At 28.6% G+C, this 15,625-nt stretch overlaps 1 protein-coding gene and 1 long non-coding RNA gene across 4 annotated transcripts in view; one reads left to right on the top strand and one right to left on the bottom strand.

The window, feature by feature from the left end:
- LOC142326982 (sodium-coupled monocarboxylate transporter 2-like) overlaps positions 1-15,625 on the top strand; it is a 74,122-nt gene that overhangs the window by 15,786 nt on the left and 42,711 nt on the right. For all 3 annotated transcript variants that reach the window (XM_075369713.1, XM_075369715.1, XM_075369714.1), the window contains exons 3-6: positions 1,010-1,169; positions 2,911-2,976; positions 6,075-6,126; positions 11,000-11,067. In XM_075369713.1, coding sequence (XP_075225828.1) covers positions 1,010-1,169; positions 2,911-2,976; positions 6,075-6,126; positions 11,000-11,067 — 346 coding nt within the window. The remainder of the gene's footprint in view (positions 1-1,009; positions 1,170-2,910; positions 2,977-6,074; positions 6,127-10,999; positions 11,068-15,625) is intronic.
- Positions 1-15,625, bottom strand: part of LOC142326985 (uncharacterized) — a 57,485-nt gene that overhangs the window by 15,019 nt on the left and 26,841 nt on the right. The gene's annotated exons all lie outside the window — the stretch shown is intronic.

Here is a 15,625-nt window from a genome sequence, read left to right on the forward strand (position 1 = left end):
ATTTGTTTATTAATGTTCTGTTGTGTCATTTACTTCTGCTAAATATTTTATTGCATGTAGTTCACCCCAATAGTTTTTATGTGAAAACAGAATAATTCTGTAGTTTTGAATGTCAACTCCTTACACACATCAAAAAATTCCCTTAGACATAACTTAACTGCTGTTTATGAAAAAGACACACATAAACATGATGGATTCCACAATTATAAGACATCAAAACGCACGTGCGCAAGCACGCACATGCTCAAAATCTGTAAAAAAACTACCATAGGTTAAATGCTTATTCTCAACCCTTTTAATCACTCAATACAGTATAAATCTAAACCTGGCAATTTTTGGAAACTTATCTTACTGGATTAACTCAAATGGAGCAATTTAAGCTGATTTGAAAATTAACTTTTCATTTTATTAGAAGTGCTTGGTTGTATTATTCCTATTAATCAAAACAAACCTTTCATTAATTGAAGCTAACAGAATACTCAATACTAAAACACAATAATTTTGACAAACACAATAACCACGTCAAATTTGTTTTTTGGCTATTCAGGACACAGAAGAATAAGTGACGAACCAGTCTAAGCAAGGCTTTTCCAGTAGTGTATATAATTATATGCTAAAGTCTCCTTGCTAAGTTTTTCAAAATAAAATTGTTTCAAGAGTTTTTAAATGCACAGTGCAGAATGTACTCAACAAAAATAAATAGTTACAAAGAATTTTATTCCCCTACTGAACTGGCAGTGTTTTTAAAACATTAATCAGTTTATCGGTTTACTCAGTTAAGGGAAGAAGGCAATGAAAAATCATATCTCTTCTCTTTCTGTAGAAAGTCTGGCATGCAATACATATTATGGAGATTTGCTTGCTGTTTTCAAGAATGACTTGCGACTCATGTCAGGTCACACAGAGCCACAAGGTTATTCTATCTACCATACACACAAGAAATCTGGAATAAAATAAATAAAAACATTGGTTTATTTAATTGTATAAAATCACAATAAATGCTTTACAGTCATGTTTCAGGTACTACACTGCTTGAAATACCAAGTGAAATATATGTGTATGGAACGCAATACTATGCTGTAATATTTTCTTATGTAATTGTCACAATTTTTATTCTACAATTTTATTTACCAGTTTTCTATCAATTAGAACTTAATTCACCTTATGAGGTAAATATAAAGTTTGATTATTCTGTGCTAATCTTGTATTTATAAAAATGTTAAATATAAGTAGTGATATAATAGAAATAAATTTCAATTTTAAAGAATGTTTAGACTTTGTTAAATATGAATTATAGGTAAAGTACAAGTACTAGCTTTACCCAGGCATTTAAGCCATTTGGTAGCTCTTTTAGCAAACTTTGGTAAGGAACAGAAATTTTGCTTTTTACATAACAAATATTTGCAAAGTGCTTGTAAATGTATTTGCCTTTTCATTAAATCAGTAGTTTCTTTATAGATTACTATATCCTCACCATTTTAAACAAATCCATTGTGACTGCTGACCTAATTTCCACAATACCTATTCTTAAAGAAAGAATCAAGGACATGGAAAGAAGAATGTCAATGGGGTTGGGGGAGAGAGAGATAAAGTGGTGGGGGAAGGGGTAGAAGGTAAATGTGAGAGGGGGATTGGTGTGGTGCGATTGGGAGGAGGGTGTGGTGAGGGGGAGGTGTGAGTGTGAGAGCAGAGGGGTAGAGGTGGATGTGGATGGCAGGGCAGATGAAGGAGAGAATGGGGAGGGGTATGGGTGGTGGTTTATGGGGTGGGAGAGGAGGGATTCAAGGGACTGCAAGTTGCTCAGGACTTCATGATAGCTTACTGTCTTGCTGAAGGGAAAAAATATTTATCACTAAAAACCATAAACAATACCATAAATAAATTCATTCTATTCTGGCCTTGGATAAGCCAATAATCCATATTGATCTAGAACTAACTACTCAAGTTCTTTACAAACTGCCACTTTTCAAACCACCACTTACCTTATTCTTCTACTTTTTTCCCTGATTAGGTAATGCAGGAATTTTTAGACAACTCGCTCCATCCATTTCACAGATGATGGGACAGCCACATCCAAACTTTGGCTGTAGGTTATGCCTGAGATTTTTTCAAAGTTCTGTTCTCAACAGGAAGATACAAAAAAACCTAATCAATGACCCAGGACAAAAATGCCTAACCAATAACTCGTTCCTATTAAATAATTTTACAATTTCACCTAACAATAGTAGTTAAGTGTAAGCCAAAATTCTAGTTCTAAAATTCAGTGGAGTATAGTTTTCCTTTGAACAACAAATAGTAAACATAATATTTACTGTTCACAAATACAAAGTTACTTTAAATAAATTAAAACAGTCATAATTAAGAAAATTTGAGGCAAAAGTGAAATGACAACAAATCAATAACAATCTCATTTATTCTCTATATTATTAATACTTAATCACAAAGAATAAATTTTAAGATTTGAGCAAAAGAAAAAGACTAAAAGGAATAATGGTAAATTTTTGAAAAAACAAAATAATAAAGATAAAGTTAAGAAGAAATAATCTTTACTAGTTAAGGATTAATTAGTGATATTTATCTGATAAACAACCCAATGTTTTTTTTTTTTTAAATATATTTGATAAAATATAATATACAGGCAGATTGTCATCAATACAATTTTTGGTTACAGGAGTTGCTTAAAAAATAAATCAAATCAAATTCAAAATACCTTCAGCTAATCATGATGCCTGTCTAAAACATACAAAAGACTGAATGAACATACAATGATGTGCATAATATGAAATGCATGCAGTATGGAGTCAGTGTTTCATTAATAACTCTTTCTCATACCAAATCTTTATTAGCTAGATGTTAGATTTTTATGTAAAAAACCTGTATTTATAAAAAAATAATGTTTTTTTGTTTTAGTACCTGGAAAGACGGTTCCATTACAGTGTTAGATTATTAACTTCTTTACTTTACTTGACGTCTTTTGTAAGTTGTTTTATTTCTAATTTTTATAATTTATAAAAACTCATAAATATTCTAGAATAATTTTTCAATTATGGGCAGTGTATTCAGTTATATCTTTGCCCATGACAGTCAGCAACAAAAATTATTTTAACTTGTCAAATTGCAGCCATCTTTGTGACTAGTGCTGCTGTTATTGATAGGTTTTTTTTAGTGGATTATGTAAACTTGTATTTAGAACATCATTGAAAAGTTGTTGGATTTGAATTATTTTATTAATTTAATTATGGTCATTGTATGTTTATATATTTATTATATGTATCCATTTACAAATCAATTTTACCTTTTTATGATGCCTTAACAGACACACATGACTTATCAAGTTTAAAATTCACATTTAAAAATGCATGAAATCCATTTTCATTTCATTTCAATGCGATTACATGTTTTCAATGCTACCATCATCAGTTAAGAACATAAAAAAGAATATTTAAAAAAATGAAATAATTCATTTCATTTTCAGTCTTCCAGAAAAATTAATAAACTTAATTTAAATAGAAATAATCATTTTATTGATATTATGATTATTGCATTTATTCTACATTAACAATTCGGTAACGGGACTAAAAAATCACATGCTACAGGTAGCATGTGTATTAAAGTGATTACTTCATTAGTTTCGATTTTTTAACAAAAATATATTTTCCTCAAATATTCATGCCTTTACTCAATCATATATTTTAAAGCATTGTACATTTTCATTGAATTTTCAATTTTAAACCAACTATATGTTACTTATGTATATATAATACAATATAAAATTAATGAATTAAAAAAAAAATTTACATAAAGGTATTCTCATTTATTCAAGAATGCATTTTTATACGTCACCAAATTTTTGGAGTTTAACTTTACCATCAATTGTACAAAAATTAATTTAATTTTTAAAATTAAGTTTAAAGTTTTAAAAAATATATTGGTTATCAAATTTTTATATGTAACTAAATTATGTTATCTGTATCTACTGCAAACAATATAGCCACCATGATTAAAATTTTTTCCCATTCACTGCTTTTCTTTCTTTCTTTCTTTTTTTCCTGTTTAGTCTCTGGTAACTACCGTTTAGATAATTCTTCAGAGGATGAATGAGGATGATATGTATGAGTGTAAATGAAGTGTAGTCTTGTACATTCTCAGTTCGACCATTCCTGAGATGTGTGGTTAATTGAAAACCCAACCACCAAAGAACACCGGTACCCACGATCTAGTATTCAAATCCGTGTAAAAATAACTGGCTTTACTAGGACTTGAACGCTGTAACTCTCGACTTCCAAATCAGCTGATTTGGGAAGACGCGTTAACCACTAGACCAACCCGGTGGGTTTTCCCATTCACTGCTAATTAAAATTATCTCCTTTATAGTTAACCTGTGTATTTTTAAAACTTTATCTTTAAATTTATTACTATTATTTACCTGTAAAATTGCAATTTTTTCTACATTATTTATAGTGTTTTTATGAGAGTTACATTTGATATTTTTTTTTTGTTTTTATATGCTATCGTTAGTTAAAAGCTTCTTATAAATGACCTATTGGCTTTTCCTATATACATTTATACACATTGGTCACACTTAATAAAAATCACAATTTTAGTAATTGTTCACATTTTCAATTGATCTCTAATATTACATATGATTGTTCTGACATATTATGAACAAAAAAAGTGTTTAAAATAAATTATGTTCAATTTATTTGAAAGAAACTGTTGAAAAGTAATGAACAATTTGAATTCTGCTCTCAAACATATCATACAACATTATATAGGCAGTATAACCTTAACATACAATTTTGTTTTTAATAACCTTCGTATATTTGAATTTACATGCCAAAAAACTAAAGCAGCTTGAACAAATTTTTAGTATAAAGATTGTTGCATTCAAGATTCCACATTATTTTAGACTGCAGTTTAACTACTACATTTTTACTACAATGTAATAATTACAAAACATGCAGAACTTTCTTCAGCAAATTAAAATTAGAAAATTAAATATAGAAAAAAATTGTTTTATTCTGTATTATATAATAATAATTCAATTAATAATAAAGCATTAAATATAGCAATAAGGACATTAAAAAAAAAGTTTCACCATACCTTAAATTCAGTCAAATAAAAAATAAAATTTTGTTTAAATCTAATGTACCGAGTGAATTTAGCCAACCGATAGAGATTTTTATTCAGATTTTGATATATACAAAGCAGATTTTATGAATTACAATGGCATAAATGTAGACTAATCCACTGCAATTTCCTATTTTGTGGCTTATGTTTATTTATAATTACAATTAACAAGAAAAATAATTAATATTGCTATTTTTCTTTTTATCTCTCATCAATTTTTACATAATAGTAATGATTTAATTATTTTTTTATAACATTTTAGGAAAAAAATAGTGGAACAACAAAACCAAAAAAACCATTCATCAATAACAGCTGCTAACTGGTGAAGATGCTTTATGGTACTGCAAACATATAAGTTAAATTTCTTTAATTCTCTTGAATACATTCAAGATGAATAAATTCATCTTGATTATATTCTATATTCTTGATTATATCATATTATATTCTTGATGCTTTATTATATTCTATAGTATTTATATTTTCTAATGTTTGTTGTTCCAACATGCCAGGATCCAGTAAACATTTTCACTACCCACACCATCAGTTAGTTGGTACGAAAATCACAATTTCATTTCCCAAAAATATTGATGTAACTGTATGGTACTTATGGCAGTGATACTTAATTTAAGTAGAAATAAAATAAACTTAAAGAAGAGTAGTGTACTCTCTCAAACTTTTTCTGAAATACGATTGTCAAAAAATCTTTCACCTTCCTTCTTCGTCTCTAGAATACGATTTTTAAAAATCTCCTTTACAAGAGTCCTAAACCAGAAGAAAAGTTTTGTGCAAGCTATTATAGAGGTTTGTTGACGAGTATGTAAATCAATAACTGTACTGAATGAGTGAGTGAGAGTGAATGAATGTCTGAGTTAGTCGAATTGAAAGTGTTTATCACTTAATGTATTTAAATTAAAAATCAAGATTGATTTTGTCTTTTGTTGCAGATTCTAAATTTACTAATAAATGTACATTTTACTGCTTTAGCCATACATAAAGGTGAGAATTACATAAATCAATCAAATTAATTAATTTTAAGTTAATCATTCTATATCATAAAATTAATCTACATCTAATTTATGAATAGCGAGTTAATATATAAATACATAAGCACAAAAATAACAGAAATTTAGAATTTCTCAAGTTAATTTCAATTCTATATTCTTTTAGATTTATTGAATGGCTGTAAATTAACATCTTATTTTAAAAACCGGTATTAAATTTTCTGACTGGTTTTAGTAAAGTTTTTTTTTTAAGCTAACCATGTAAAAAATTGCCTGAAGAAATAAAAATTAATATAAGTAACAGCATTTTTCGCAAGTATTTGTAAGTTTTATTGTAACATGAATAAAAGAGTTATATTTCTCAGAATCTACAGAATGAAATCCTTCAGTTGATTAAAATTTTTAAGCCTGGCACAATAAATTTTTCCCTTCGCTCATTCCCACAAGAAAAAGTAAAGCTAGACAATCACGTGTATATGTCAACAGCCAACATCTTAGAAACTGGCTTTCAAACAGAATAAAAATAGAGAATGCACGATGCGGTAGGACACCATCTATGAGAACATCAATGAAGTTATACTAACTCAACCGACAGAGCATACATCATTTTGCAGCATGTCTAAGTACTGTTTAGAATTTGATGTGTTCAAAAAAAAAAGGAATAAACCCTTGACTTACATGGATATCATGTTGCACTAAAACATGAGTTTAGTGCAACATGATTGTCACACTGGAAAATTTGTAAAAAATTTCTCAACAGTAACTGCAAGATTCTCTTTTTCCCAGGAATGACATTTACAGTGGTTCACTAACCTACCTCACATGAAACACACCATTTCATCCCACTAAATGCCAAACAACTGGGGCCAGTTAGTGAATACTCCTTCACTAATACTACACTCCTTCAGTAATCAGACTCTTTGTAAATACTCATAGTTCTTGGCAGTAGTGCAGATTCCAGAAATAAAAGTTAAATCATTCTTTAGAAGTTTATGTGAAAAATGAGGACTCGCTGATAAGCTGATCGATGTGTTAAAATTTCTGCTGTGCATATCCTACTCTTGCTCATTTCCCTCAAACACAAAGAATAACCACTTCTGCTCTTGTTCTGCCACAGATCCTACAATCATCAGCTTACCATGTCAATTCTTGACGGTTCTTGACTGGTCTTGAGAGCTAATGCTACACAAGATCTATGAATATGATATACTATATGACTGCAATGTTAAAATTTTACAACTGACTGCTGCACTCAACAGGCCACCTGAACCTTTTCATATTATGTCAAGTGCTGTGGTCATTTTCTCGCTGAAGGCCACTGCTTAGTTGTTATTTAATAAGTATCAGTGTAAATTCTATTTTAGAAATATCAAGCAACAAAAATTGTATTAAATTAAAATGGGATAATACTTTAAAGTACAACCACTCTACAAAGTGAACTTTTTCTCAACAAATAATTATTTTAAGCGAGATTAAAATAAGTACAGTTGGATTAATGCTAGAATGCACATGTACTAAAATGAGAGAAAAACTATTAGATAAGATAAAGATTATCTTTCAAAAGTATAAAAATCATTTGCTATCTACCAGTACCTTCCTTTTCAATATTTATTAATAGCAATAAATAAATAAACAACAATAATTTTCCTGGAGTTTCCATTCACAGTTGAAGAAAAACTTTTTACATTAACCTGTAAGTTGTAGTAACATTGTATGGCTTCTAATATGTTTATTTTTCTGTTTAAATTTCATTTTTAGTTGATTATAAGTTACTATCATTTCATTCTTAAGTTACTATCATACTTATTTTACTAGTTTAGATAAAGAGTGATTTTTATAATTACATTATAATTACATATTACTTCTTTCTCTATATTATATATATATATATATATATATATATATATATATATATATATATAATCTATTTATTTAAATACCTAATCACTTTATATCTGAAAATTTTTTTTATTAAAAATAATGAAGAAACTTTATTGTTATAGAATGGTAAGGAGACCAGTGTGGAATATTAATTCCAGAATTTTAATTTATTAAAAGCTTTATGGTAAATGTTTTTCTATCATAATAATATTAATGGTATTTAATTTTTTTTTTAATATAGGCGATATTTCTAAATTTAATCTTTATTAGTAATAGTACATTTATTAATTTTTTCGTACATTTTTGGCAATTCTAAAACGTTTTTCTTAAAAACAGCACTGATCGTATAGCAGTACTATTTACATATGCAATTTTTATAAAATTGTGTGTAATTTTATTCTGTAGGTAATAATATTACAAGATCCACTTATTACATAGTGTAAATTATACAAAAAATAATAATATTTCTAATGAAAACAATGAAATGAACATGAGACATGAATAATTTAAATTTATAATTTTCTATAATCATATATTCAAAAATAATTATAAACTAATATTATGAAACATAATACTTTTATTATCAGAGATAAAACAAGAATTGTGAAAATATTTCATGAATGTTATGTTTGTTTACTAAATTTATTAAACAGCACCAAAGGAAAGTAGCAATATATCTTCATACAGCTGTAATAATAAAACTGTAGAAATTAATATTTATCACACGTACAAATGGTTACTTATCCACTGATATACAACTATATATCCTACAGAACATAAGTGTGATTTTCTATAGGATACCTTACAATATGAAATATCCAAAACTTCAAATTTCAACACAAGAAATTAAATGCTGCCTCAACATCAACAACATTGCTAAAACTTATTGATTGTTGGTGCTTGCTTTCCAGCTCAAAAAAGACTGCAGTGATATATTCCTCAGTGTTAACCACCTTCATAAATTTCATAGAAGATGAATTAGCATCGTATTCCTTGAGACTTTCAACATTCAGCCACTCCAGCGGCTTACTAAAGACCAGCAAAAAGCTGATCTTTTGTATCCCTTCAGTCTCTTAGCACCTTCACCAGAGCAATCGTCTAGCGATTTGGAAAGACTGGAGCCCCAGTTAAGGCATCACTTGAATTATCTGCCAAGCAGTTCCTTGAAGCTATCACAGTGTAAGCACTATGCCCAAGGTATGCTAGCCAATATCCATTGTCATGTTGGAAATCACCCAGTCCATCCATTTCACTGGAATTTATTCGCCTCTCTGCCCCATAAGAGCTGATGTCGAATCAAGAGCTATATCCAATAGGACACACTATCTGTTTGTGTGGGTATTCTTTATTTCCCCGACCACCCTCCATTGAACATAGGATAGGACTGATTTTACTTTAGGCTCTTATAATATTGAGCAGAGATCTCTTCTGCACCTTTGCAAGGAGTCCTCCCAAACTTTCTTCCTAGCATTCTCAACAGCAGTCATGTAGTTTAGTCCCGTCTCATATCTGATGGTATAAACAGTAATAAGCAATATAATACTAGTAGATTTGTATTATTTGTTAAACTCATCCATTTATTAAACTGCACTGATTACCTTATCTTTTTAACAATTATATACCAGTACTATTTTACACTTGCAATATTTATTATATTGTACTGTATAAAACTTTATTTTGTTTGGTTTTGTAGAAAATAATATTAAAGCCATGTTCATTATTTATTATACGTTAATGAAAATAATGAACTGAACATGACGAGACATGAATAATTTATATTTATTTCCCACAGTCATACATTCAAAAATAATTATAGACTAACATTATGAAACATAACTATTTTATTACAACATAAAGCAAGTGATTGTAAAAATATTTTAATAAACTAACCAAGGGAAAGTAACTATACCAGTTCACAGTAGCAGTAGAGCAAAAGTAGAAATCTAGTATATACTGTACCTACAAATGGCTTACAAGGAATATATAGAAAATATTCTAAGCTAACACCTCTACTGATCTATAACTATGGATAATGTTATTTTAATATTGCAAAACATTTCTTAACATTGTCAGTCATTTTTTGTAAGATTACATTTCATGAAGTTTTATAATTTTTTGATTTGTTTACCGGGTGACTTACAAGGAAACAGAAATAATTTAATCGTATGTTCTTATGGTAATTCTGTTTTTGACAGTAAAATGAGATTTATGTAAAATTCCTTTGCCCCAAATTAAGGGGAAAATTGATATTTCATATGATTAAGTTAAACAATCATGGGTCTCAGAGCTGTCTTCAGTGTTAAGAAGATTGTTATAAAACCAATAAATCTGAGTTGAAAACATATTTTTTTTAATTTTATCTAAACTTTCTGGATTAAATATCAATTAATTAAATAAATAATATAAACAAAATTTTACTACAATTTAATAATAAGAAAATTGATGTAAGTAAAGTCAAATTAAAGTTTAGATTCAAATTCTATTTTAAAAAAGGTCATAATAAGCCCAGAAAGAATATTTTATATCAAACCAAAAATATTTTTGATTTTGAAAAACTTATTAAATTTATTTATATCTCCTTTTTGTTTGGAACAAAAAGATATCTATCAGCAAGAGGCAGGGTAATAATTGAAAGTAACTCTACTACTTTCCAGTCATTTTAACTCCCTGTACACCCACTCTTATGGTACGCTTATGCAAATATAGTTTAAGGAGGACTATGCTCTTGTTTATGTATCCGAATTTGTTAATATTACACACCTCAAAGTCAAATCAACAATTTACCAACAAAGATAAGAAAATGTTTAAAGAGACCCTATTGATAATTAGAAATAAATCACAATCATTTTTAATCTTATTTTCAAATTAATTTCAGCATTTATAGTAAAGTGATAAACTACACTGAAACCAATAACTATTTCAATCGTTTTTTGTTTTTTTTAATAACAATATTAAAAATAGAAGAATAATATGTTTTATTGTTGCAGTATCAGGAACACCATTAAATGTGGCTGCAGCAGTTATATATATAATCAGTATAAATAATAATATTTTGGTAAGTGGTTTGATGATCAATAAATAATAGATAATTATAATAAATATCCTGCAACAAATTGTTTTTCCTCTATATATTAAGATCCACCTGAGGGAAACTTCCTCTAGAAGAAACTTTAGAAAGAACTCTCACTAATTCCTACAATTATGTGGTAAGTGAAGTTAACAAGATGAAATATATTAAACCACTTAGCTAGACACTGACTGGAGGTTGTTATATCTTCTACAAAAAAATATAAGAATGACTTTTTTCATAAAAATATGTTGTTATTTAAAAAGTTATTTTCAGGATTATGATGTAGTTTTTTTTACAGAGCAGGAGACATTTACCAGTTAATAAGAAAACGCTACTTACAATGTGATCAAAAGTGCATTTAATCTGTTGTATTTATTCATTTAATTTTTTTTGTCAACTGTAACAATTCAAAAGGGAATATCTCTCACAATATGCAAACTTTACATATAATATGTGCCAGTTATCAACTAAATACATTTAAACAGTAAAATACTTATATAAGAATAATATTATATTATATAATATAAGAATAAGCACAACACAGTCTAACGTACTACTTGACTGTATACTATTTATTTCCTTACTACTTTAAAACAAGTGCAACTAACAAAGTTCTTCTAGAATGCCTCTAAGAAAGGAACTACATTATAGTAATGACAAGATCTTCTGGAAACATTTTCTATACATTTAGAAGGTGAGCCTTCTTTTAATTTATCTTTTTCTTAAATAAAAGTTTATTCACCTTGTGGAGGGTAATTAACATAAAGGATAAAGGGCAAAATACATCTATTTCTAATGCCTACTAGTCGGTGAATAATCAGACCATTCTACTTTTAAATCTTTAAAAATTTATTCTGAAGAAATTTCACAACATTTTTAATTATTTATTTACGAACTAGTATGGTTTTAGAAATACTTTAATTCACTTACAGTAATAATTAACTGTTATAAATTTTACATAACATCAATGCTACAGATCAAGATCAAGGTTTTTTATCATTCTAATGCTGTACTTATTGCTTTATCAATATCCAGCAGTCTCTGTGGTTAACTCTCTATTACTGCTTAATTGTTTGAAACAGCTTTATATTAAAAACAAGAGCGTAATCATACAGGTAGCTCCAAGCCACTGGTAATATTGCTATCATTACATTCCCATCATTCCGGTCATAATTGTTAAATTTCACAGCATTCATTTACAAGTCTGCAAGTTTTCAAAATTTCTATCTTCATCCTGTAGTCTGAATTTAATTTGATTATTTGGCTAGGATGGGTCATCAAGCTTATTCTAAAATTTACTAAGGTATTTTGATGTTGAAGATATGGTGGTGCTTTGTTAGCCCGAACTGGAAACCACTTTGTAAAAAGAGAAGAAATATTACCAATAACAACACTAATCAGTACATTTCCTCTTTATTAAGAGGAAATGTACTAAACAATGTTCCATTGTTTAGTCAAAATGGAACACAGTATTTAACCACAGAGTGGAGGGTAATTAACGCAAAGGATAAAGGGTAAAGTACATCTGTTTCTGCTGAATTTTTAATTCCTACTAGTCAGAGAATAATATTTCAGCAAGTTCTTAATTTGGTAGTAAAAAATGTAAATACTATTTGTATATCAGCACTCTACAGTTACAGAAGTGGTCCAGAAACTAAAAACAGTTTTTGTTTTATAACAAATTTATTGTATTTACTTTAACTTTAATACATGCATCATAATCTATATCTTTTAAGCTATTTTTCTATGTAATTGCCTCGAGCCAATTAAAAAAAATGATGGCCATCACTTTTGTTTTAAAAATGTTTGAATTTTTTTGGCTTTGAAAGCGATCACAAGAACGATGCCACTGAAGCAAGAGATGTTTACTCTATGGTGTGTAGTGCAAAACCCATGATTCATCACTGTGTGACCTGGCATTTCATCACCATCTCTATGGTACCAATCCAGGAATGACAGAGAAGCAGATGCATCTTTTTTTTGTGATTGTGAACATTCTTGGAACTCATCAGATACACATTTTAGGGTAATTTACGTGAACAGTCACAATTTCATATAACAGAGACTGTGAACACTCTGGAATCATTCTGGATCACTAAGTTCATCTAATATGAAACGTCAGTTTTCTTTAAAATATTTGTCAATCTGTTCTTTCAGCTGTTCAGTTATAAAAGTAGGGCATTCTGAGCATTGCTTGACATGAACAAATGTTCTTCCTTCCTGCTGTAAATAAACAACACAATTTCCTTACATTTCCTTCATTCATTACAATGTCACCAAATACGGCAGTAATTTAACAGTCAATTTCCACAGGAGAAAACCTTCCATATTTAAAAAAACTTATTATCAATCTTACCTCACAGTCGGCAGGATTTTCATTTTTTTTATTCTTATAAAAACACAATCAAATCACTCCATGTCAGAGAACAACTATGAAATCTTATACTGCGCTAGCAAAACAACAACTTAGACCAACTGTTGCGATGCCCAAGCTATTCTTACTTTCTTAATGAACATAGTATATTCTGATAACAAAGTGAATAATATAGTCCCTTTCTAAAGTGAATAGCACTTTAATGTTCTATTGTTTCTGTTACTCAGACGGAAACACAGTTTGACTGTATTTTTGAAAAGTTGGACTTCATACTCCATTATAAAGATATTTGCTGAGCATCTTCAGATGTTTTCCCCAAAATTCATTCACATCCTTCAAATTCCTTATGTTGGGTAATAAGAGAAATATAATTAGCATTTTACATAAAGTTTTTGAAATATTGCTCACTTGTAGATTTAAAAACCTTGATAAAATGCACTCTTTAGTTACTAAGTATTTTATATAAAATTAAGAGAGAAAATATTTAATAATGATAAAAATTAAAAGGAATAAATCCTCTACAACACAGAGGTGAGTCACAATAAAAATAATTCATACTGGAAAAACAATAGTTTGCATATTGAAGAATACAAAATACACAACAAACATACTGCTATACACTAATACAAATTAGTATTAGTAGAATCTACTCTGAATCAAATTTTACATTTTATTCAACAAAAAAATGAATAACTGTAATTTATTTTAATTTTTAGAATAAGTATCAAAGAAATCTTTCAATTAAACTTATTCAACTTCTGCATTCACTAAATACCTAGAGTTGATTAATTGGTATTGTAATCAACAACATGATTCCTAAATTCCCTGTGGATTATTCCCTAGCTTAATTCATAATTTTATATAATCATCACACTAAAACAGTATCAAATGTATTTCTTACAGTAAGTGTTTAATTTGTAAATAGATATTTGCAGAAAAGATAGAAATATCTGCTTATACCAGATACAATGATAAATTATAAACTTAAGTTAGATAATAACTTTAAGATTACAGGTATTTCTGTCCATATTAAGTTTGAAGCATGTTAATATAAGAAAAATGAAATGATATCAGAGAAAAGCAAAGGTGCTAGAAACATTTAGAGCGACAACCAAACCCAAAATGCCACAAGACTTTCTTTGTGGGCATCTTTCTAATATGTCTTTTTTCTTCTTTTACCAAGAGAAGATATTCTTCAAGGTATGTTATATTACTTTGTATGCAACCAAGCAGTATACTAGTAAACATACAGTAATATATTTACACCTTATCCAAGTAGTAAATATGCTGCTCATAATTGGAAATATCATTCTCAATGGAGATTTTGCAAACTGATCTACATCAGATAAAACTATGTCATCAATCTAGGCAGTCAGAAATAGGCTGAAATATACTTCTGCATTTACAGTAGTGCCACTCTCCAATTCAACAAAAATGACCCCTTTTTCTGTCCCAGAAACTGTTATTCTGATAGAAGTTTTAGAACCCAGTGACCATAAAACTTATGGTAATACAACTTTTTCAAAATTTTTAGTGGTCACAACTTCACACAAAAGAGTACATGAAATTTTTGTATAACTGAAATATGAAGGCTCTGTAATGGTAAAGAGTAAATTAGCAGAAATCTTTTCATCAACTTCCGCTACCAGTTCATCAGATACAATACTAGGCCAGCCATATTTTTTTTCATTTGAACATTTGAGCAGCCATTTTTAAACATGATAGAACACCAGCCATTACATTATGTAACCTTCACTCAATACATCTTTCCCATAAACATAATGTAGTTTCCTATAAATTTGTATGGGTTTGCAGTTTTTGGCCAAAAGAAATCTAATAACCAATCTCACTTCAAAACTGGTGGGATTTTCTATAGGGCACATATTTTTAAAGCTTGAAAAGAATCAACAAATACATCACAGACATTTGACATGGCACAGCTCAATGTGTACTGTATCAGGCTAACAACAACCATAAAAATGGCGTCACTACCCCCACTCCTTTGCAAACAACAAAACATTTCTTTCTCAATAATCCTTGTTCTACAAATATGAAATATATCTATCTACCATGCTACATAATTTACAAACTTCAAAGCAATTTTTATGTGCACGTAAACAATAAATAATGTTTATAAGAATTTAATTTAAAAATGACTTCATTGAAAGT

This window comes from Lycorma delicatula, chromosome 6, assembly GCF_047948215.1.
Source record: "Lycorma delicatula isolate Av1 chromosome 6, ASM4794821v1, whole genome shotgun sequence".
In the NCBI taxonomy this organism is placed as follows: Eukaryota; Metazoa; Arthropoda; class Insecta; order Hemiptera; family Fulgoridae; genus Lycorma; species Lycorma delicatula.